The sequence below is a fragment of the Xenopus tropicalis genome, chromosome 1 (genome assembly GCF_000004195.4).
Source record: "Xenopus tropicalis strain Nigerian chromosome 1, UCB_Xtro_10.0, whole genome shotgun sequence".
In the NCBI taxonomy this organism is placed as follows: domain Eukaryota; kingdom Metazoa; phylum Chordata; class Amphibia; order Anura; family Pipidae; genus Xenopus; species Xenopus tropicalis.
The window spans coordinates 169903815-169924283 of record NC_030677.2 but is presented as its reverse complement, the minus strand read 5'-3'; the positions used below and the strand labels follow the sequence as shown (position 1 = coordinate 169924283).

The 20469-nt window shown below is 37.8% G+C and overlaps 1 protein-coding gene across 1 annotated transcript in view; it reads left to right on the top strand.

The window, feature by feature from the left end:
• Positions 1-20469, top strand: part of srfbp1 (serum response factor binding protein 1) — a 49705-nt gene that overhangs the window by 5721 nt on the left and 23515 nt on the right. The window contains 2 exon segments of the mRNA NM_001011115.1: positions 9760-9848; positions 12960-13032. Coding sequence (NP_001011115.1) covers positions 9760-9848; positions 12960-13032 — 162 coding nt within the window.

Here is a 20469-nt window from a genome sequence, read left to right as displayed (position 1 = left end):
TGTAATGCCATTTGCTGCTTGTCCTTAGTCAAGGTTTATGCTCCATGCCCTCTTTATGTATAACACAGCAATCTTCAGCTCTAATAGGTGTTAAATGTAGACTGGGGGCACTCTCAGGGGCACGCTTTTTATTACAGCAAAAGCTGGAGGACAACATTCAGATCACTAGTATCATCATCACATTTTTATGCCTGAGAGACCAAATACGATCATTTTCAGGACAGGGTTAGTTAAAGTGCTCCAGGAAAAAAAATTGTGTTGCATTTGGCAGTGGCGTTTCAGCTTTGGATGAGTTTTTAGATATTTCCTTCTTTTTTTGTTAAATGTACAGAATGTGCTTAAAGATGTAACAGTAAATATTGATTTCTGCATTTAATTTATAATAAAAGGGTAGAAAATTAAATTTACTATTTATTATTTTAGATGGAGTAGACAGAGTTATTAATGATTTGGTAACAAAATACCTAAAAGTAACTCAACAGGATGCAATGTTCTTTCATACCCTGGGGCATATTTATTATAGTGTGTCAGCCAACATCACTGGTGATGTTGCCCACAACAACCAATCTGATCTTTGCTTTTGTTTTCTAACTTTTAGGTGATTGTTGTAATTTAATTGCTCATTGGTTGGTGATCTTGGCTTATACGCTACAATAAATATGCCCCCTGCACACATTGCTTGTGTGTGGAATTCTCTAACATGTATTAGTGCATGCCCTTTAAAGGAGAAGGAAAGGCTAATAAAGAGTTACTCTCAAGCTGCAGGCATACCTTCAGTTGTCTCAATAGTGCCCTTAAGTCTCCCCATATTTCTCCCGTTCAGAAGATCTGAAGCCAAACAGGAGAAAAAAATGCTGAGCTGTGTAAAGAAAATTCCCATAATGCCTCACTCCTGCACAGACACCCAGACCAAGTGAACATGCTCAGTTAGTAAGACTATGAGTCAGCTTCCTGCTGATTGGCTCATATCCACATTCCTAAGGGGGGAGTAAGTTCTTAGCATTCTTGAGGGAGTGGGGAGCAGGAGAGAGCAGAAAGCTGCGTGTCTCTGGCACAGGAAAACAGACACAACTTATCTTTTGACAGAGAAGTCAGTGCAGCGTTTCTGTGAGTGCTTATGGCTGTATATACATAGACCTTTCTGATAAAGCTTACTTAGTTTTTACCTTTCTTTCTCCTTTAAGCAGTGAGTAAGTAGTGGTATGGTTAACACTTCACCTTGTATAGGATTGTTAAGCTTTAGTATGTTATAAAATGTCTTATAACATATTTTTCAGATGGTGTCTGTATGTGAGTTTTTTTCATCTACTTCTGTACTTCTGGCTTTTAATTAATTTGTCGATAGAATGTGTGATTGTAATAGGGACCTTTGATTGTAAGCTCCACTGGGGCAGGGACTGATGTGAATGAGGTGTAATCTCTAAAAAGCTCTGCGGAATATATTGTTGCTACGTGAATGAAGCATCTGTGTCTACAACCCAACCCACTAACTGTTGCCAAACAGAGAAGTGATTTCACTATAACACTTTAAAACGCTGTAATGTAATTTGTTCATTGGGTTAGCGTATTGTAAGCAATGAATGAGTGTTTGCTGACACACAAAACTATGCATTTTGTACTATGCAAGTGGCAAATGAAGGTAAAACTTTGGCCACTAAATTAGACACACCCTTTATGAAGAAGAAACTTGGGGGTATTTGTGGATAATAATCATAGCTGTTATAAGCAATATTATATCAGTCACAAGCAAGAAAGGCCAGCAAGGTTTTGCTATGTAGTAAAAGGGTATGTATTCACAAGAGGCTCTCCTCTTGTGAATACATACTTCCTCTGGAAGTGGAATATGTAGTGCCGTTTTTTAAGATATTAATAAAATAGAGATTGTCCAAAGAAGAGCTACTTAATGAATAAAGGGTAAGTAAGGTCTCAGTAATAATGGAATGTTGGCTGGGCTGTTTATTCTGGAGAAGATGTGCTTAATGGGGGATATGATCAATTTATATAAATGTACGAGGGAGCCATGACATAAACTGTCTAATTATTTATTCACTAGTAGATCTTTCCAGCCATCACAAGGTCATCCATTCAAGGTTTCATCTTAAAATGTTGAAAGTGTTTTTACAGTATTATGACATTTTACAACTTTCTCCCCCTATGCTCTTGTGCTGGCAGAAAGATTAAATATTTTCAAGAAAATGAGAAAATACCTAGTTCCGAAATTAACTCTTGTACAAAATTGATCCAAGGACTGATCCAGTTGCCCTCTTGGGAGTCAGACACTTTTTTTCTCCTCTCTGAGGCAAACTGAAGAGGCTGCAGTTGTTTTTTGTTTTTTGTATTCCTCTGAACCAGCCAGCAGTTAGGTAGGTTTTACTTGGACTTGGACATGTGTCCTTTTTTTCAGCCTTATCTACTGTGTTACTGTTTTAGTAGCTAGTACTGTGTTATTTTATGTTAGGTTTTGCTGTGTTCTGCAGGCAGATCTGTGCCTATCCCAGCCATTTAGGAGGAAGCAACTGTAACATCTCTGTTACCTCATTTGTTTGTTATGAGCTTGCATTGCAGTTTGTCCATAAGGAGCATTAGTCTGCTGGTTCCATTCATAAATGTATCATTCTTGAACATAACTGCTCTTGTCTCTTTAATGGCTGCCATGCGTATCATGATTTTCTTTGTTCTTAACCATACTCTGTGTTGAGTGGGCCATACATGTTCAGATTTTAATCGGTGTACAACGAACGTTTGGATAACGATCATCTGTTTTAATGCTACATCTAAAGCTAACATTCAGATATAAATTGTAGGATTAAAGTCAGAAAAATAATAAATCAAACAGTGTTCTGGCCATTAATTGACAGACAGTGATTGTACAAATGTTATATCCCAGAAATAATATGCACCTATGGTAACTTTCATCCCAGGAATGACATTCTTTCTTAAATGTGTAGTACGTGTTTATACGAATGAAGATGCAACGATCTATCATGAGCACAAAGCTAAGTCAATTTTTCAAAAACAGATTTTGTTTTCTGATTTAAAATGAGTCCAGTATATACTATTGCACTTGCAATAGTATTGGCAACAGCACAAAGAAGAAGTGAAAGCATGCTTTTTGGTGTAAGCGATTAAAAGTGTGAAACTTAGAGTCGTACATACAAGTTGCTTTGTGGGTGTGTGTATTTTATATGTCACGGGTCACCCTTGGATATTGTCAGATAAGCAATAAATCCCTAAATATTATCGTTATCCAACTGAAATTTTCTAACCTGTCCGATCTGCTAAAAGGCAGATTGCCATGGTACGAAAATGGTCTGAACGATTATTCAGAACCCACACAGTCCGAAAATCATTCCCAACTTTGTTTTGTACGATTATATAGCGGTTGTATGGTAAGCTTTACTTATAACATAGGTAAAATAAATTAGTGAGAAATTTCTACTTGTTTGCGTGCAACTTAGGATTCTAGGATATAAAGGGTAAATATGTTGACTTGTTAAATTGACTTTGCTATTCCTTGTGTGTTCCTGTCAGTTTGTCAGTGTGGTGTGAATCTTGCTGATCTGCTAATAGTAACTAAGGGGAAGGAGATGATCAGTGTGTAAGAGACTAGACTTGGTGCTTTTATAACACTTGGAAAATCATTTTTGGGGATAAAGCATCAAAGAATACTGTGAGCTTGATGAAGTAGTAATTAAACGTTCTATGTGCAGTTTCATCTTTTATATGAATTAGAGATGCTGTTTATAAATGAATAAAATACATCATTGCAAGTCTTTTATTTAATGTTTATTCACATGCTATAGCGTTACTTAACATCAGAAAATGCAGTAGGTTTGAACTAAAATATCCCAGGAAATTCCATTTTCAAAAATGTAAGGATTCTTAAACCATACCACACATATGAAGGGGAAAAACAGGCTTCAGTGCTGTGTCTTTCCAGCAGCTGTTGCTGAAGCTGCCACATCATCAGCTGAACTGTGATACCGCGGAGAGAAAGAAGCTAGAAACCTCCTCTCTGGACAGTGAATATGCTGGCTGTGTGGAGCTGTCATATGCAATTAGGCAAAATAGGCAAATAAAAATAAGGGTGATAACTCAATTACAATTACCATGTGGGCATCCTGGAAGTGACCACACACAGAAAAATAAGCTTGTTTGAAGTCTTTCAGGCCAATAATTGGATTTCGGAGGTTATACAGATCTATTAGCTGGGGCCACAGCCACTGCCTAATGCAGCCCTTGGGTGAAAGAATTTTTTCAACATTGCTGATCACATCTGAAGGTGCCCTGATCATATAACAGTCATGCTGGGCACCAGTTTGGGCCCATACACTGGCCAACAGGCTGTCATTTATTTCAGTAGTAGCCAGTCTCTACCTATGCAAGATGGACAAATCTCAGGGAATTTCTAAAATAAATTTGTAGGCTCTTATTTGGGCATAATTTTATAGAATGCTGTAAAGTGTCTGTTCTTCTGGCTGTGACACTGTATAAAACATATCAAGAGAAAATGTTGCTTGTTGATAATTAGTATTATTTTCTTCTGGACAGGTTTCTTATTCTGTGACTAAGAAGCCCATGGTATCGGCATTAAGGTGCCAGCATACATTGTTTTTAACCTGCATGCTTGTGCTGAACATACTTTTTGTTTATTGCTTTAATTACAAAAAAAAATTGTGTTTTGTTATTTCTTCATCTAAACAAAAGACACAGGGAAATTGAAGCTACTTCATGTTTGGTCCTTGCGAGGTAGAGGAAGATGATTTATAACTGTATATTTGCAATGATACATAATACAGTTCAAAACTGTGTATTAATCTGTATTAAAAAATTGTGTCTCTCTCTTTGAGCCGGAACTTTGTGTTGTGTGCATGCCACATTATTGGAGTCTGTGAGCCTGAAATTGTGTTTGACTGTTTGTGTTTGACTGTATTTGTTTATGTCTTTGAACATATATGTTTCATTATCTGTATTTGTTCAGCTGCACAGTACATCTAGAGAGTGATAGTCAGTTACAGTGCAACCTCTCAAACTTTTTGAGTATTGCACAGTGACTAGTGTGCTCAGAATGGCATACCTTGGGAACCTTCAGCAAAGTTTCCTCCTGCAGGCAATTTCGGGTAACTTGAATGCCGAAGCAGTGCATAGGCCTTTCTAATGGCGACTTCTATTGTTGCTGGTAGAAAGGCATTTTGGAGCAGTTAGTCTTCTGCGGTAGATCTATCATGGGCAACTAACTCGCATCATGGGCCATCAGCCTTATTCTAGTTTACATGGCCTTTAATTTTCACTGACTTTCTCTGTGTTCTTTCTATAATGCATCCTATTGAACTTCACTTTGTTTCTTAATTCTATGATTTCCATCAAGGAGTATACCCTATTCACCCATATTCCATTTCTTCTCACATAATCTAATTAATCTTCTTATTAATATTACCCCTTTGCTCCTCTTCTACTCTTCTACTCAGGGTCGGACTGGGCCGCCTGGACACCGGTAAAATACCCGGTGGGCCCCAGCGGCCCAGACCCAACCCTATTGCTGCTTCCTCTGGCCTCCGATGTCCTCCCCTGATGCGTTTCACATATGCGTTCAAGGGAGGATGTCGAACGGGGGCTCCTTCGGGAAGGGGGGGTTTAGGGACGCGGCCGGAGGAGGCACCTTGGGGGGTGCGGGGCCCCTGGGGCAGCAGCCCTGGTGGGCCCTGCACCCCCCAGTTCGACCCTGCTTCTACTTTGTGTGGGTACTCTAACTTTTACAAAATGTTTACTCTCCCAATGGAAAGAGGGGACTGAGCAAGAACTTTGACAATTGACAGGAGGTCCCGCCAAACCCAATCCTTGTGCAGGTAATGCCTGCCTTGAGAAAAAATTAAAAAAAATATTTTAGGGCTTTATAAATGTCTGTTAATGATAATAATTCAAATGTGGCTATGTGCCATATAGCAACAGCAAAAAACAGAGATTCTGGGACCCAGGGCCTTAGTAACCCTGACCAAGAGATAACCATTTGACTAATTTTCCTTATACAAGAATAAATATGTTTTCAAAATGTATAAATACCTTAAAGTAATCTATTTTAATTAAATGTTTTTATGCACAGATATAAACATTTATTTTTGCTTAAATATGCAAAACATAAAATATGCAGAGCTTTCCTTTTTATTTTACAGTAAAGACAAGTCTAGTTTTGTATCTAGGAAGACAGATTTATTCCAGTTGGCTTATGAAAACTTGCATTTGAATTGTCTGTTTTTTATCAAATAATTTTATAACAACAGAGTTGTGTTGCATTATGTGCATTGTGTGATTATACTAATGTAACTGCACATAATGACGTCGCGTCTATGGACTGCACTTGGGAAGTGTTTTTGGGTGGCTGTCGTGAAAGATTGTTTGATTGTACTGTTTGTTCTGTGTCTCGAATTACATTTTACATTCAGCAGTCTTCCAGCTTTTTCTTATGTGTTGCAGATGGAATAACGATTTTCAAATGTTTATCCCTAAAAACATGAATACGGTAGACCCTTGTTAGCTATGAAGTTGCAAGAATCTTTGCACAAGTGTTCTGTTTGTTTGTTTTTTGGTTACTTTTTTTTACATTTAAGAGTCTTTTTTTTTTTTTTTGCTTAATGAATGGCAAAAAGATTGTGCTGAAAATGTACTACTCAAACATCTTTTATTTGGAACATACCAGCATTTTTTAAAAATCTTTTTAGCACATTAAAGGTTAAACACCTGATGAAGTGCTTTATGTAGTTTCTGTACAGGACATTTCTCAGAATCCTAATAACTGCACATGAAGAGTATCTTATTTAAATTCTAATGCAGTGTTGTAACTCCCCAATTCAACAACCAAGGTGGTTGGGGCCTTACCAGTGCTCTGTAAAGTGGAAGAATAACCCCCTGCCTGCCGCAAATTTAATACAACTCAAAACCTTGTTAGCCCTTGCAGCTGCTGCCTGGCATTGCTTGCTACAACCAAATTTATTATCGAAAAGGAATCCAAGGTCTTTCTCCATAATGGATTTGCCAAGTGCAATCCCATTAAGGGTATAACTGTCTGTGTTTTTTTACATCCCAGGTGCATGACCTTACATTTATCTGAATTAAATCTCATCTGCCACTTAGCCGCCCAGATTGCCAGTTTTCTGGCTGCTCTACTGTATACACTGAAGTAAAGAACTGGTTTAGCACATTTGCCTTTTGGACCTAGGGCCAAACGATCGGATCAGCCTGATATCAGATGGGTATATAGGGGAAAGATTCACTCATTTGGCAAAGTCGCCAAATGTATGTCACTTATAATGAATGGGCAGCTTTACTTCACAGCACACTGCTCAGCCTCCTGCAATGGCCATTGTAGCATATTACACACCCATTTTACACTCAAATCTCATTTCAATACTTGTATCAGTTTGTTAACTAACACTAGAAAATCTGCTAAGCTTTATAGGAGTATGTAATAGGGTAGTGGTTGTCAAACCTTTTCATTTTAATGGTGGTCAAATCTCTGGGAATGTTCCCTAAGATCATAACAAGGTTATAGATATATGAAAGCTTTGCTTTATTAGTTATTCATCAGCTATTCCAACAATACATACAATATCAAACAAGCACTCACCCCAAAACCCACACAGTGCTGGGGTTCAAGGCGAGGAAAGGTATTCTCCCTAAATTCCACCCTAATTGATTAATCTTAAGTGGTCGGAGGCTGCATAGGAGGTGATGTTTTAGATAATATAAATATGTATTTATGGAAATATGGATAACATAGGTTATGCTTCTATGTATACATTACATTTGTAAGAGTGCAAAGTGCCAGTAAAGGGAATACTTGCCTGTAATTAATATGGAGAAAGACATTTTAACTGTCTGCCAATTTATATTTTTCTTCTCCTAAACTTTGGAACTTAAAGGAGATATTTCCTGTTTGTTCAGTTGTGGGAATTTGAAGATCTGCCAGTACAGAAATGTCCGTTTAGTAACTCATAGTCTTCATATGCTTTAAAATTAATTACAAACTGCTTTCAAGGTGCAGACCTTTATTTAGTCTGTCGTAAGCTATTTATACAAGTTCTGGACATACAAAGCTTTGCCTTTCACATGATGATAGTGCCAGCACTACTCAACATGTCTGCCCATATCTGACAGACCCAATTACACCAACACAGCCAATCACAACATGGATAAATTACTTGCATCAGGCTCTGACAGCATCACTTCCATTTCTGGCTTTCGCTAAAAATTCCAGATGAAATGGCTAGAAACTTTGGAGATCATAGTTTGTGTCTAGCTAAAGGAAAAAAATGGCATAAAACATAATTTTTATGTAAAGGTGCTCTTTTGTACTGCTGTAATTAGCCACGGGGTATCAATATACAGTAATTAAGTGTAGGAATGCAGACACACACACAGGCTCATAAGCAATCTTAAAGCCGGTGCACAGCGCAGGGTTGATTGGACACCCCTTAAACTTGCAGTAAATAAAATTAAGGACCGGCACACAACGATATGATGCGGGGATATACTTTCCTATATTATGATGATAATTAGGTTTTTAAGTGTGTATATAATCCTTTTAATTGCAGATGACATATAAAAGAATAATGGGAAAAGGCTGCCAATGTTATTGACAATGATTTACTGTTGCACTGTTTTCTTGACTTTTACAAGCTTTTTTGGTACACAACATTGTAATTTTTGTTTTAGATTCTGTAATTGTGTAAGGGGTGGGTGCCAGATAGTGAAGGGTTAAAACTTTTGGAGGTGTATCTTATGTGAAAAACCACAATATTTAAAGGAACAGTAACACTAAAAAATCAAAGAGCTTTAAAGTAATAAATATATAATGCACTGTTGCCCTGCACTGGTAAAACTGGTGTGTTTGCTACAGTAACACTACTATAATTTATATAATAAGCTGCTGTGTAGCCATGGGGGCAGCCATTCAAGCTAGAAAAAAGGAGAAAAGGCACAGGTTACATAGCAGATAACAGATAAGTTCTGTAGAATACAATAGTGTTTTATCTGTTATCTGCTATGTGCCTGTGCCTTTTCTCCTTTGAATGGCTGCCTCCATGGCTACATAGCAGCTTATTTATATAAATTATAGTAGACTTTCTGAAGTAAACACACAGCTTTTACCAGTGCAGGGCAGCAGCACATTATATTTTAGTTACTTTTATACACTTTCATTTTTTGGTGTTACTGTTCCTTTAAATCCACCTATCGCTATGTCTGTATACCCCCACATATCCCTGCATAATCATATCCTTGTGTGCTGGTCCTTAATTATATTTACTGCATTATTATACATCGCAGCCCTTAATGGACCTATATTTTTCAACAACTGTCACATCGATGAATTGTTTGTAATATGTATAATTTAATTTTTTTAAACATTTTATGCCTCTGATAAAGCTCTCAGTGAAGCCAAATGTGTTAGGAGGGAGCAGCTCATGGAGCACTAAGGAACTCTGTCTCTATGATATGCTTGATTTTTTTCAAATTTGGATACACTTGTGATAGTTTTGTGCACCAAATAAAAGTTTCATGTTTGATACTGTCTACCATTTGTATTGATTTATTGTATCGGTTTAGGGCAGTATTCAGACATGTATCAGGAGACTTACTCCTTGGTATAAGTTATGTCTATTGTATCCCATAGTGCAAGAAAGATGCAGCAAAAATGACTTATCTGCATTCATATACACATTTACATATATGGGTTTTATAAATATGTTTGTTTTTGTTTTACAGGTTGTAAAGTTGAGGAAAGATGTGAAGAAGGTTAAAGTTCTGATAATTCGCAAACTTACTCGACACATCGCAAAGCTGAAATCTAAAAAGTTAGTTTATACTTAACATCTCTGATGCTAAAATATGTGCCATTGATGCCATGAATATGTAGTAGATCAAATTGATTAATACCCAAATTATTTGTTAACAGGCTGTTCTTATATAAAGAAACATGAATCATATATAGACACCTTAAGGGAATGCCTTCTGCTATACCTGTTCTTAAATTGATCCTCAGTTTCTCTCTTCATATATGTTGTAACATGTTTCTCACACATAACCGTATTTACTATTACAACTATTTTGGCTGTCAAAAGTCCTGAATTTTCTGTCAGTCTGGTATGCTTCCTTCTGTAATTTAACACTATCTAAGCATCAGGATTTCACCCTACATTACATTTCATAATTTTGACAAGCTTATAAACTGTTTTAATACCTGATATAGAGATCAGGTTCTGCAGTGCATTGATAGCTTTGTGATATCTAAACTTCTTTAGTAATGGGATGGCTGAGGTTTTGATGTTAGACTATGGTCATTCTGAAGCACAGTTTAATGGAGGCCTTGCATGAATTATAAAAGTTGCACTTTAATTATGCAGACAAAAATAAGTAACTACAGTTCTTTGTCCTGAACCTCTTCCCCTACACTTTAACCTCAAACCCATTTCATAAATTAAAATTTAATTGCACGTTTTAGACACAATCAAATACAAATGGGGAAACCTACTGAAGACTCTAGTCTCTGAGTAGAGCGTGTGCTGCAGGTGGCAAAATAGGGCGTATAGTTGTAATGATAAAAAAGACTTCAAGGAGAACTAAAGCTCAACAAAGAATTAAGATCGAAATGCAATTTCTCTGTTTTGGTGTTATGTGCCACATTACGGTCACTGTAGCAGTAATGATGTGGGACTTCAAAAAGTTGTCTCATGGTTTCTCATCTTCTTGTCTGATGTTTCACAGCACATGCTTTAGGCTGCTGTCATTTACAGAAATTGACACCTGTTCTAAAATTCATAACACAATGCTCATTAAGACAACTTTGAAGACATGGATCATTTCTGAGGCTATAGCAGCAAGTTCATTATGTTAAAAATAGAATTTCTAACCATATTCTTTTTTATGATTTAGTTCTCCTTTAAGCGATTCCTAGAATAAAATCTCCTGCTTGGGTTCTACCTGCCACCTGAGCCTGTAGCTTTAAGGAAAAAGAAAGGTATATTGGAGGTGCTAGGTGTAAGGCACCCCCCATGTGATTGTAATTGCTAATCTGGTACCTGGGGCTGGTGCTCCTGCTTGCAGAAAACTGCAACGTCCCGGGGTACCTGCAAGTGAGTAATTCTTTCCGTCTCCTTACTTCACGATCTTGGCCAATGCATGCATAATAGAGTGAAAAGGCTGGGACAGTGGGCAAGAGGAAATGAATCACTTGCAGCTAACCTGGGCTGGTGCTGTTTTCGGCAAACAGGAGCACCGGCCCGGGGTATCAGGTAACCGATTACAATCGCTGGGGGGTGCCTATTATTTTGTCAAGGGATGGATGCAAAATAGCTTGCAATCAGCAAGATGGAGTATCTTGCTGATTGCAAGCTATTTTGCATCCATCCCTTGAAAACCATCAGTTGTAGGTTATGTATATAAGTTAAAGAAAGAAGGATACAAATAATTCTTGTAATTATTGAAAGCCTACATTTTTTCACAAAATGCCTGCACACCCCATAGTACTTTTTATCAATGCAGCATGTGTTTAAGCATTGAATTATGGTGTGATATATAAAGATTTAATGTGCACATTTAATACTTAGAAACCAAAAAAAATACAAAATATATAAATCCAATATAACGTGAATTTATTAGGGGTATTTACAGAAGCACATTATGGCACTTGTGACATTCTTTATAATAGACTGGAAAAAAAACACATCACCTTTTTAATTCTGCCACATATTTTCCAAAAAAATTTATAAGAAATGTTTTCACTGAATCCCTTAGCTGGCCATACACAGGAATGTCTGCTTGTTTGACGAGGTTGCTAAGTGAGCAGATCTTTTACAGATATGCCCACTTTCAGAGGTGAAATCAGATTTATCTGATTGTTCAGTCCTCAGATCACATTGACGGGATGTAGTCTGACGGGGTGAGGACCACAGCAACATACAGATGTGCTCCTTGCCCGACAGGATTTCAAAACTTGCCTGATTTTCAGCCAGATATAGGTCACGCAGGTCTGACAGGGCATATAAAAATATATGGTAGTTTAGTGTTTATTCACCTTTATGACATTAATTCAGTTGATAATAGTGCCATTCCTGTATGTATTTACAACCAGCCAGACAAGTCTATATGTACTTGTATACACAGTAAATTAGATGCAGCTGACATTGGACAAGCATATCTTGTAATGACTTAATATATCCTTATCATCCTTATTTAAAGGAGACATATTGGATAAATGGGGGGCAACGCTTATTTTGTAGGCAATTATGAATAATATCCGGTGCTGGTTTCCCTTTGGGCTAAACATTAACCCTATCTGTAACAATGGCCCCTTTATTGGAGCTCCCTATAGATCCTCTCACTTCTCTGTCCGAGTTTGAAATGGAGAGTGGGCGTGTCCAAACGGTCCCTGCCAGAAGCACAGTAGGAGGGGGAGAGCCAATCACAGCCCTGCACTCACACAAGCACAGACAGGCTTCAGTTCCCTATCAGGTCAGCCTAGCTGCTGATTGGTTCCTATCCTACAGTGCAGGGTACGGAGGGCCGCCGGCTCCCCAGCTCATCCAGAGAATTCAGCCAGCAGGAAGTGGCACAGATGGGCGGGGCTAGTGGGGTTTTTGTGGAATTTCTCCATAAATCAGTCAGAAAGACAACTTTTTAAGCCCAATCCTTCTATATCTAGAGGAGTATAATTCCCTGGTACATTCATAATTTTTATAGGATATGTCTCCTTTAAGCCTTTGATCTCCCTGAATACCTTTTCCTATAACATTTCCTCTGTAAAAGGAGCAGTAAAGAGTACATAACTGTAACAGACCTAATTTATCCCTAACATGTGTAGCTATTTTGGTTTTGATGTCCCGTTGCTTTAATGGGCTATTTTAAGATGCCATGATTAAAATGCTTCTAATGCTTTGTTTTCCATCCAATTTTTATAACACTGCTAGGGGGACAGAAGAACTAATCCTTAAGAATCAGAGGAGAGCCCAGAGATTGCTTGAGGAAATCCATTCTGTTAAGGTAATGTGTCTAATGTCCCAGAACAGTGTACCAGTAACAATACAAAGTTCTAACATTTTATTAAAATTTAAAGTTTGTATCTGTTTATCCAGCACCTACAAATAAACTATTCCTTGGCTGAAGGTTTTCAGTGTATAGTGCGTTAGAGGGCTATAATTGGCATGTGACCCCTGTTGTTCTTCTTAAAGACCTGGATCATTTCTACTATAAAGATGCAAAATCTTTAGGATGGTGCAGCAAGTTCATTATAAAATTCAGCATTTCTACCCATATTTATTTTCTTTAAAAAAAAAAATAGAAAGAAATTTCTGCTGATCCTAAACTCAGTATGAATTATGATTTAATAGATACAAAGGATATTTACAATGCTTAAGAGCATAGGCAGTACAAGGAGAGGGAGGAGCTTATAAAAGCATGTTAGGAGTCATTTAAAAAGACCCCTAGTGCCCTTTGGGGTTTCTTGCAGAACAAGGTGCAGAGTTTTGTAGTTTGTTCAGGGACATTGAGTAGGACTTTTCTTTCCAAACAAATACATGCTACATGGCAAAAATGTACAAAAATGTTGCAGTTTACCAAACTCGTAAAGTTTGAACAAGGTGCAAAGTTTCAATTGCAGAAGTCACTTGTGATGCTGCTGATTTTTTACATAGTAACGTAATAAGGTAGGTTGAAAATAGACATACGTCCATCAGGTTCAACCTTAATGCCCAAATATTACCTGCCTAACTGCTAGTTGATCCAGAGGAAGGCAAAAAAAAAAACATCTTTTGCCTCTCTAGTTTGCCACAGAGGGGAAAAAATTCTTTCCTGACTCCAAGATGGCAATTGGACCAGTCTCTGAATCAACTTCTCCCAAGAGCTATCACCCATAACCCTGTATTTCCTCACTTGCTAAAAAGCCATCCAACCCCTTCTTGAAGGTCTCTAATGTATCAGCCAGCTGTCTAATTTATCAGGCAGTCTTCAGGCAGTTCCTCAGGCATGTAAAACCTAGGCGGTGTGTGCACATTGTACTATTACAGAATCGTCACAGGTTTCAGGGCTCCATCTCAGCACAGAGACCTGCTGCTGCCCTGATGAATACAGTGCTGCTTGCATTCAGCAGCTCTATGTTTAGGCACTTGTACTTTCACTTGTACCCCTTAGTGCTTTTGTTCCTCTACACGGGTAAATTGTAAATAACCCATATTGTTTGCTGCTAAATGGCAAGCAGACTGTGGATGTTTGTTTAAAGATCTTCAGAATCCACTATAGACCTTGCTTTACGCGTAATGTGGTCCCATGCATTTAGCATGTGCATTGACTACATAGTGGACAGAGCTTGGGAGATGGATTTTATAAAACAGCTGGAGGGTTGCAAGTTAACAATCAAGTTGCACCATGTGGTATTCCCTAGTATAGGTTTTATTTATCATTGGGCAAAACTGTGATGCACATATAGTGCTAGTGAGTTACTAAGGATCACAGTCGCTCAGATATTGTTGTAGTTTTCCTGTGCTCATTTCTTATGGCATGTTTAAGGTGATGTCTTGCCAATTTTAGTTGTGCCTTTCTGTTAGAGATCTTTTAGCTAAGCCTTCAATTACAGTAAATGCTGGGGTTCTACCTCCAGTCTCTAAGTATGATGCTTGTCTGGCCATAACTAAAAATGATTTGGAACAGTTGAGCTATTTTAGTCCAAGATTTTCCCTTTTTTTTTTTGTTTGTTCTTCAGTATTCTGGGTTCATTTGCAATGCTGGCTTGCCAAGCTAAATGTACATTTGTTTGAGAATGCATGCACTATTTAGGTCTGGAGCATTTGCTGTAACTCCTCAGGAAAAGGAGGAATGTTCCTGTTATTAGACTTGTAGATGGCAAATTGTATGCTGACATCATACCCTGTCTATCGCCAGTACTTTATACATTTTTACCGGGTGATGTCATTACCATGCTTTCTATCCTCGGCTCAGGAAAGATTGGAGCTTTTGAAATCAAAGTGCATCAAGTACGTTGGAAACAATTTAACATTCCTGTCTGCAGATGAACACGCTTTTTCCAGCTCCCTCCTTATTTTTGTGTGGATACAGTGAAACTGCAGTTGTTTAGTTGGAGCGTCAACAGGTTTTTATGTATCCTCTCTTATTCACCAGAAAGTGTTTTGTTCCATATCTTTAAATGTTTTTAATACTCTGTCTTGACAGGCAGGTAATAGGGTAACATTTTGACAAAGAGGTATCTTAAGTTTAACCTGCACTTTTAAATTTCCTTGTAGTAAAAATGCTTAAATGTTGCAGTGTCTAGAAGGTTTTTTTTTAGTTATTTCAACTAAAGCTATATATGTAGTGGTTGCAGAATCCTAAACCAAAGCAATGTTTTTAAACTTGTGGTTGCCAATTTATTAAGCACCCCCGGTGACTAATTGCTTACCCCCTACCCTGTGCCAATGCTCCTTTTCTTTATAAAGGGCACCAGCCCGTGGTACTTTACTGCAGAGCAGTGTTGCCACCATCTTGCCCCAGGAATCCCATGCCAAGTGCAGAATTTTCTGATTTAGATTACCGTCACTGGATGGCTCCTTCCATTGCATTGTATTATTTCTCTCTGTTTTTAACAGAATTACCTGGGGCATCCTGTAAAGGTTTTAAAATAATTGCTTGAAAAGTTCAAAAACATGACCTTGAGTTTGCCTTCAACTAAACCTGGAGGCTAGAGAAAGCAAAATGAAGTTAACACTTTCATCCATTTAAGACTCTTTTTATTAGGCATTTAAAGTCCTGTAACTTCTTAACTTTGCATGTCATTCATTACCCTGTCACTCACTGTTACAACCTTTCAATCTTAGCTGCATATTTTTCTGAGAACAGAATGTTAACGTTTGGGAAGATTTTTATATCTAGTTTGTAGATTTACCAAGCACTCATACCTAAACTCTCTGCAAACTTAAATTACATTATCCACATATATATTATTTCATGAACCCTATGTTATATGCGCCACAATTGTTCATTTAGGTTGCAGTTGTTTAATATGTGCCCAGGATTATAGATCCATTTAATTGGTTGTAGATTTGCTCTATGCCAGATCACATATGCCATGATTTTATGTTGTGCTCATACAAATCACTTTTCGTGTGCTAGACTCATAACTGAGCTCACAGCTTAGAGGTAACATTGCATAACATTACAGCAGTCTTCATGCTTTTATGCTATACCTGCCTGTTATTAGTCCATTATTCCACAGTTCATTTTCAACTCGGGGATACACTTGATGTGTCTTGCCAGCGGCTGAAATGCAAGTCCCAACAGCTGTCAATGGCTGCAGAAAACTAAATTTTAAACCAGCAGAAACCAGAAACCTTCCTTAGCAGTCTTATACCACCTAAATGTTGCTAGACTACACCCTCCTCTGGCAGCTGCAGACTAGCAATTTCAAAGCTTGATCCATAATACTGCTCAGAAATTGTCCCCTTGCTTTCCAGGGCCACTGGCCCAGAGAATGTCAAGAGGTTCCTCATATATGAAGTAATACGAACATGTTCCTATCAATGAAAGAAATAACATCCTCCTCCAGATGAGGCCCCTGTTTTTAGTCTTTATCAGAATCAACCTCAAGGGCCTTGATGCTCCAACATGGCTTAGGCAGCCCCCCCTCCCCAGTGATTGTAATCACTTACCTGATATCCCATGTGGTGCTCCTTTTAGCAGAAAACTGCACCAACCCAGGGTATGTCCAGTGAGCACCATGGAGTGATCCTCTTCTTAATGCTTCTTCTTTATTTTCTACCCGGCTTTTCACTTTACTTGGCACGCACACCCATGTGAAGACTGAAGAAGCAGGATGAAGTGGATCGCTCTGTTGTACCCCGGGCCAGTGCATTTTTCTGCTAACATGAGCACCAGCCTGGGGTGTCAGGTAGGGGAATACAATCACTGTAGGCACCTAATTTTTGGCACTGCTGGCAATGGTGATTTTACTTCTTCTCTAAGGGGAAACAAAAACATAAAACACTGGAAGGTAACAATTACTCACCACTAGTAATTAAAATTGCTACCTTTTTAATCCTAGCTCACCTGTCTCACATTATTTGGCAAAACAAACACCCTAGAATCCGTAAAATCAAATTACAACCCAAACCCAAAACATTAGGAGGTGTCCTTCTGCAAAATATTAAAGGAGATGGAAAGGCATTTTACTGCCAATAGATTAGCCACATTAGTGCCACCTAGAACAATGTATTTATTCTGCAGAAAGCTATACTATACCGGAGTAAAGAGCCCTAGAAGCTCCCTCTGTTTGTTTAAGATAGTAGCTGCTAATTTTAGCTTGGTCTCAGTAGCTTCTGTGCTGTAGCTGTAGCCTGGTAGCTCGGATCACACATTCTGATGGGAGGGGGTGCAAAAAAAGGGATGGAGAGAGCTGCGCAGACTCTGTATTTACATAGACCTTTCTGATAAAGCTTACTTAATTTTTATCTTTACTTGTCCTTTAAAGAATACAATGACGCAGCATTGTTGAGATATGTAGGAGGCTGATTACTTTATAGAAACCTATACACAACAATAAATCTAGACCAGAATTACTCAGACAATTATACTTTAAATTACCTGCTTCACTCTCTGCCATTCGATATTCCTTTGGCAATTAAATAAAATCCATTGTTCTTACTTATAAAACCTGGCAATCTTTAAGGCATAGATGCTACCTCCCCATTTATTTTTCTCCATATTTAACATGGCTAGGGAATAAGAATTTTCCTATAGGACTGTTCAGCCAGTTCTACACACTTGGCAAGATCAGGGACTGCAAACTATACGAGATCTAAAAAAAAAAAGAAATTACATGCCATTATCCCAGACAGAAATGAAAGAAAAATTTCCTTTCACATACTCACACACTTTCCTCAGCCTGCAAATTTTATACTTCACTAAACAGATAATACACAGATTAAGACAAACATATAAGAATAACTCGATAGACAATTTTTGGAAAAATAGGACCATGAAACAATCAACCACGCAGATATATCATGCAATACAGTCAACCATACACATAGATACAGTGGAAATGCCTCTATTTAAATGCCTATATCACAATTTCTATTCACAGATATTTTAAAATTCCATACATATATAATGAAACTATTACTAGCTAGCAGATATCAAAAAATGGCCCTTCAGCTACTGCATAACTCATGTCTAATCTCTGAAAAACGCTTTAAGATGGGAAACCTCCCCTCGGACAAGTGTTGTCACTGCCAGGCCCCTAAGGCGGATCTCTTACATAGTTTATGGCTATGCCCTAAAATCCAAACCTTTTGGCTGAAAGTAACTTCTTACTGAATGCAGGTGGTTGGTAAACCTCTTTAATTAAATATAGACTGGGCATTACTTAGTAATATGACCCACAACTAAATAAGACAGAAAAACACCTGGCAGGATGATTGGCAGCAGCGTCACGAAAAGCCATATTGCATCAATGGCTCTCCACAGAAACTCCATCTATTACACTTACCAAACAGAAATTACATTATATTTTCCGCATGGATTCGCTGGAAACTATGACCAACAAAGAACAACGCACAAAAAAGTTTTTTTCTATCTGGATCACATGGAAACTGTAAGATCCCCCCAGGAGTCTTAATTCCTAACATTTCAGAAGCCTATGATTAACTTTGAATAACACCTGCAACATAGTAGTCCTATAAATTGTTTTGGGTTTGGATTTAGTAAAAGTGCAAACTATTTTGGTAAATGTCTCAAAATGCAGTATTTAATCTCCAATAAATTAAATTAAATTAAATTTTGTACACTTTTTGTTTTCAGAGGTATAAACACTTCTCTGTCTTTTTAAATGTGTAGAGTAATAATTGTACCATTAAAACTGCTGCTTTATTGTCTTGGATCCTCTATCAGACAGTTTTTGACCACTGGTTTCTGTCCAGAAGAACATTTTGTTTACGGAAAAGATATCCGTGGAGTGTATTACACAATGGTTTGGCAGACTTGGTGGCCTCTCAATAAACCTTTTTTTTCCTCTTCATCATTTTCTTTTACTGTATTTGATTGGGTGTGTAAACAACAGCTATGGTACTGTGACGATTCAAATAGTCCTTTAAACGTTAAAGCACCATAAATCCAACCCTAGCAGCAGCAACGCATTCTAGGTTGTAATCAAATACTTAGTAACTGTTTTAATTATTATAAGGTGATATGAATCACCTCTTAATGAGAATCACTTGAGTCTTGTTTTAAACTCTTCACTGCATGAGAAATGATTTATGACTTCTGTCTGTAGCACTCTCTTATCTCTTTTCCTGCAGATTATGACTAGTCGGTAGGTTTTTTTTTCTGCTATTTTGTGATAAGCTTACCATGCTATTTCTTCGTATTTTAATTGTGTAATGTTGCCATTAAGCTCCTGGACGTGCCTGCTCTTTTGGAGTATATAGTTTAGGCTAATGACCCACTGAGCGAGTTAGTCAGCCACGATAGATCTCTGTTACCGAATAACCGATCTGAAATGCCTTTCCACCGGCAACAATAGGAATCGACGATGGAAAGGCCTACATATCTCTTCGGCTTTCTGAAGTTGCACGAAGTTTCCTCCTGCAGGCAACATTGGAAAGTCGAAGCATAGGTCTTTCCACTGGCGACTCCCATTGTTGCTGGTGGAAAGGCATTTCAGAACGGTTAGTTGCCCACTGTAGCAAATATCTATATTGGGATTTTCGGGTACAAGCTATTGCTGATGCCATTCTTCATAGATCTGGAAGGCATAGTGTAGTTTTGACTTTTTGAATAGAAACTATGCTCCTAAGTTACTTTATACAGCCAAAAAAATGTGTGAATATGCCTAATATAGGCATATTCTGGGGCATTAGTTTAGGGAAACCTATTCAAAAAATGTATTTATATGATTATATTTGGCTGGTCAGTGCCCAGCCTTTTCACACTCCTACCATCAGGCAGGTGGTACAGGAGCATCCAGGACCCGCATCAGCAGATACTTAGTTTCTACCCACAAGCCATCAGGCTTCTGAACTGCTGACATTCTGCACAAACCACACTCCCCATAACTACTGGACACTTCGCAGTGTCACTTTAAGCAAAGCCACTTTAAATCCTCACTGCACAATTTCAAATATTTCATTGCATTTTTTTATTGTAAATACTTATACCTTTATTGCACACTTTTATTATATTTAATATTTGTATTTTTTTATTTTGTCTATATAAAGTTGGGAGGAACACGGGTCAAAAAAATTTCATTCGGTAATGATGCTTCATTGTTATTTGTATATGACAATAAAACTTGAAACTTGAAACCTATCAGTCCAGTTTGCTTTGTGCCTGTAGTATTCCCTCACATGTGTTTCAAAAATTGGAACAATACTTCCTATATGTTGTGGCTACAAGGGGTCCGCCTGAGAATCTGTATTACAAATATAATATATTTGG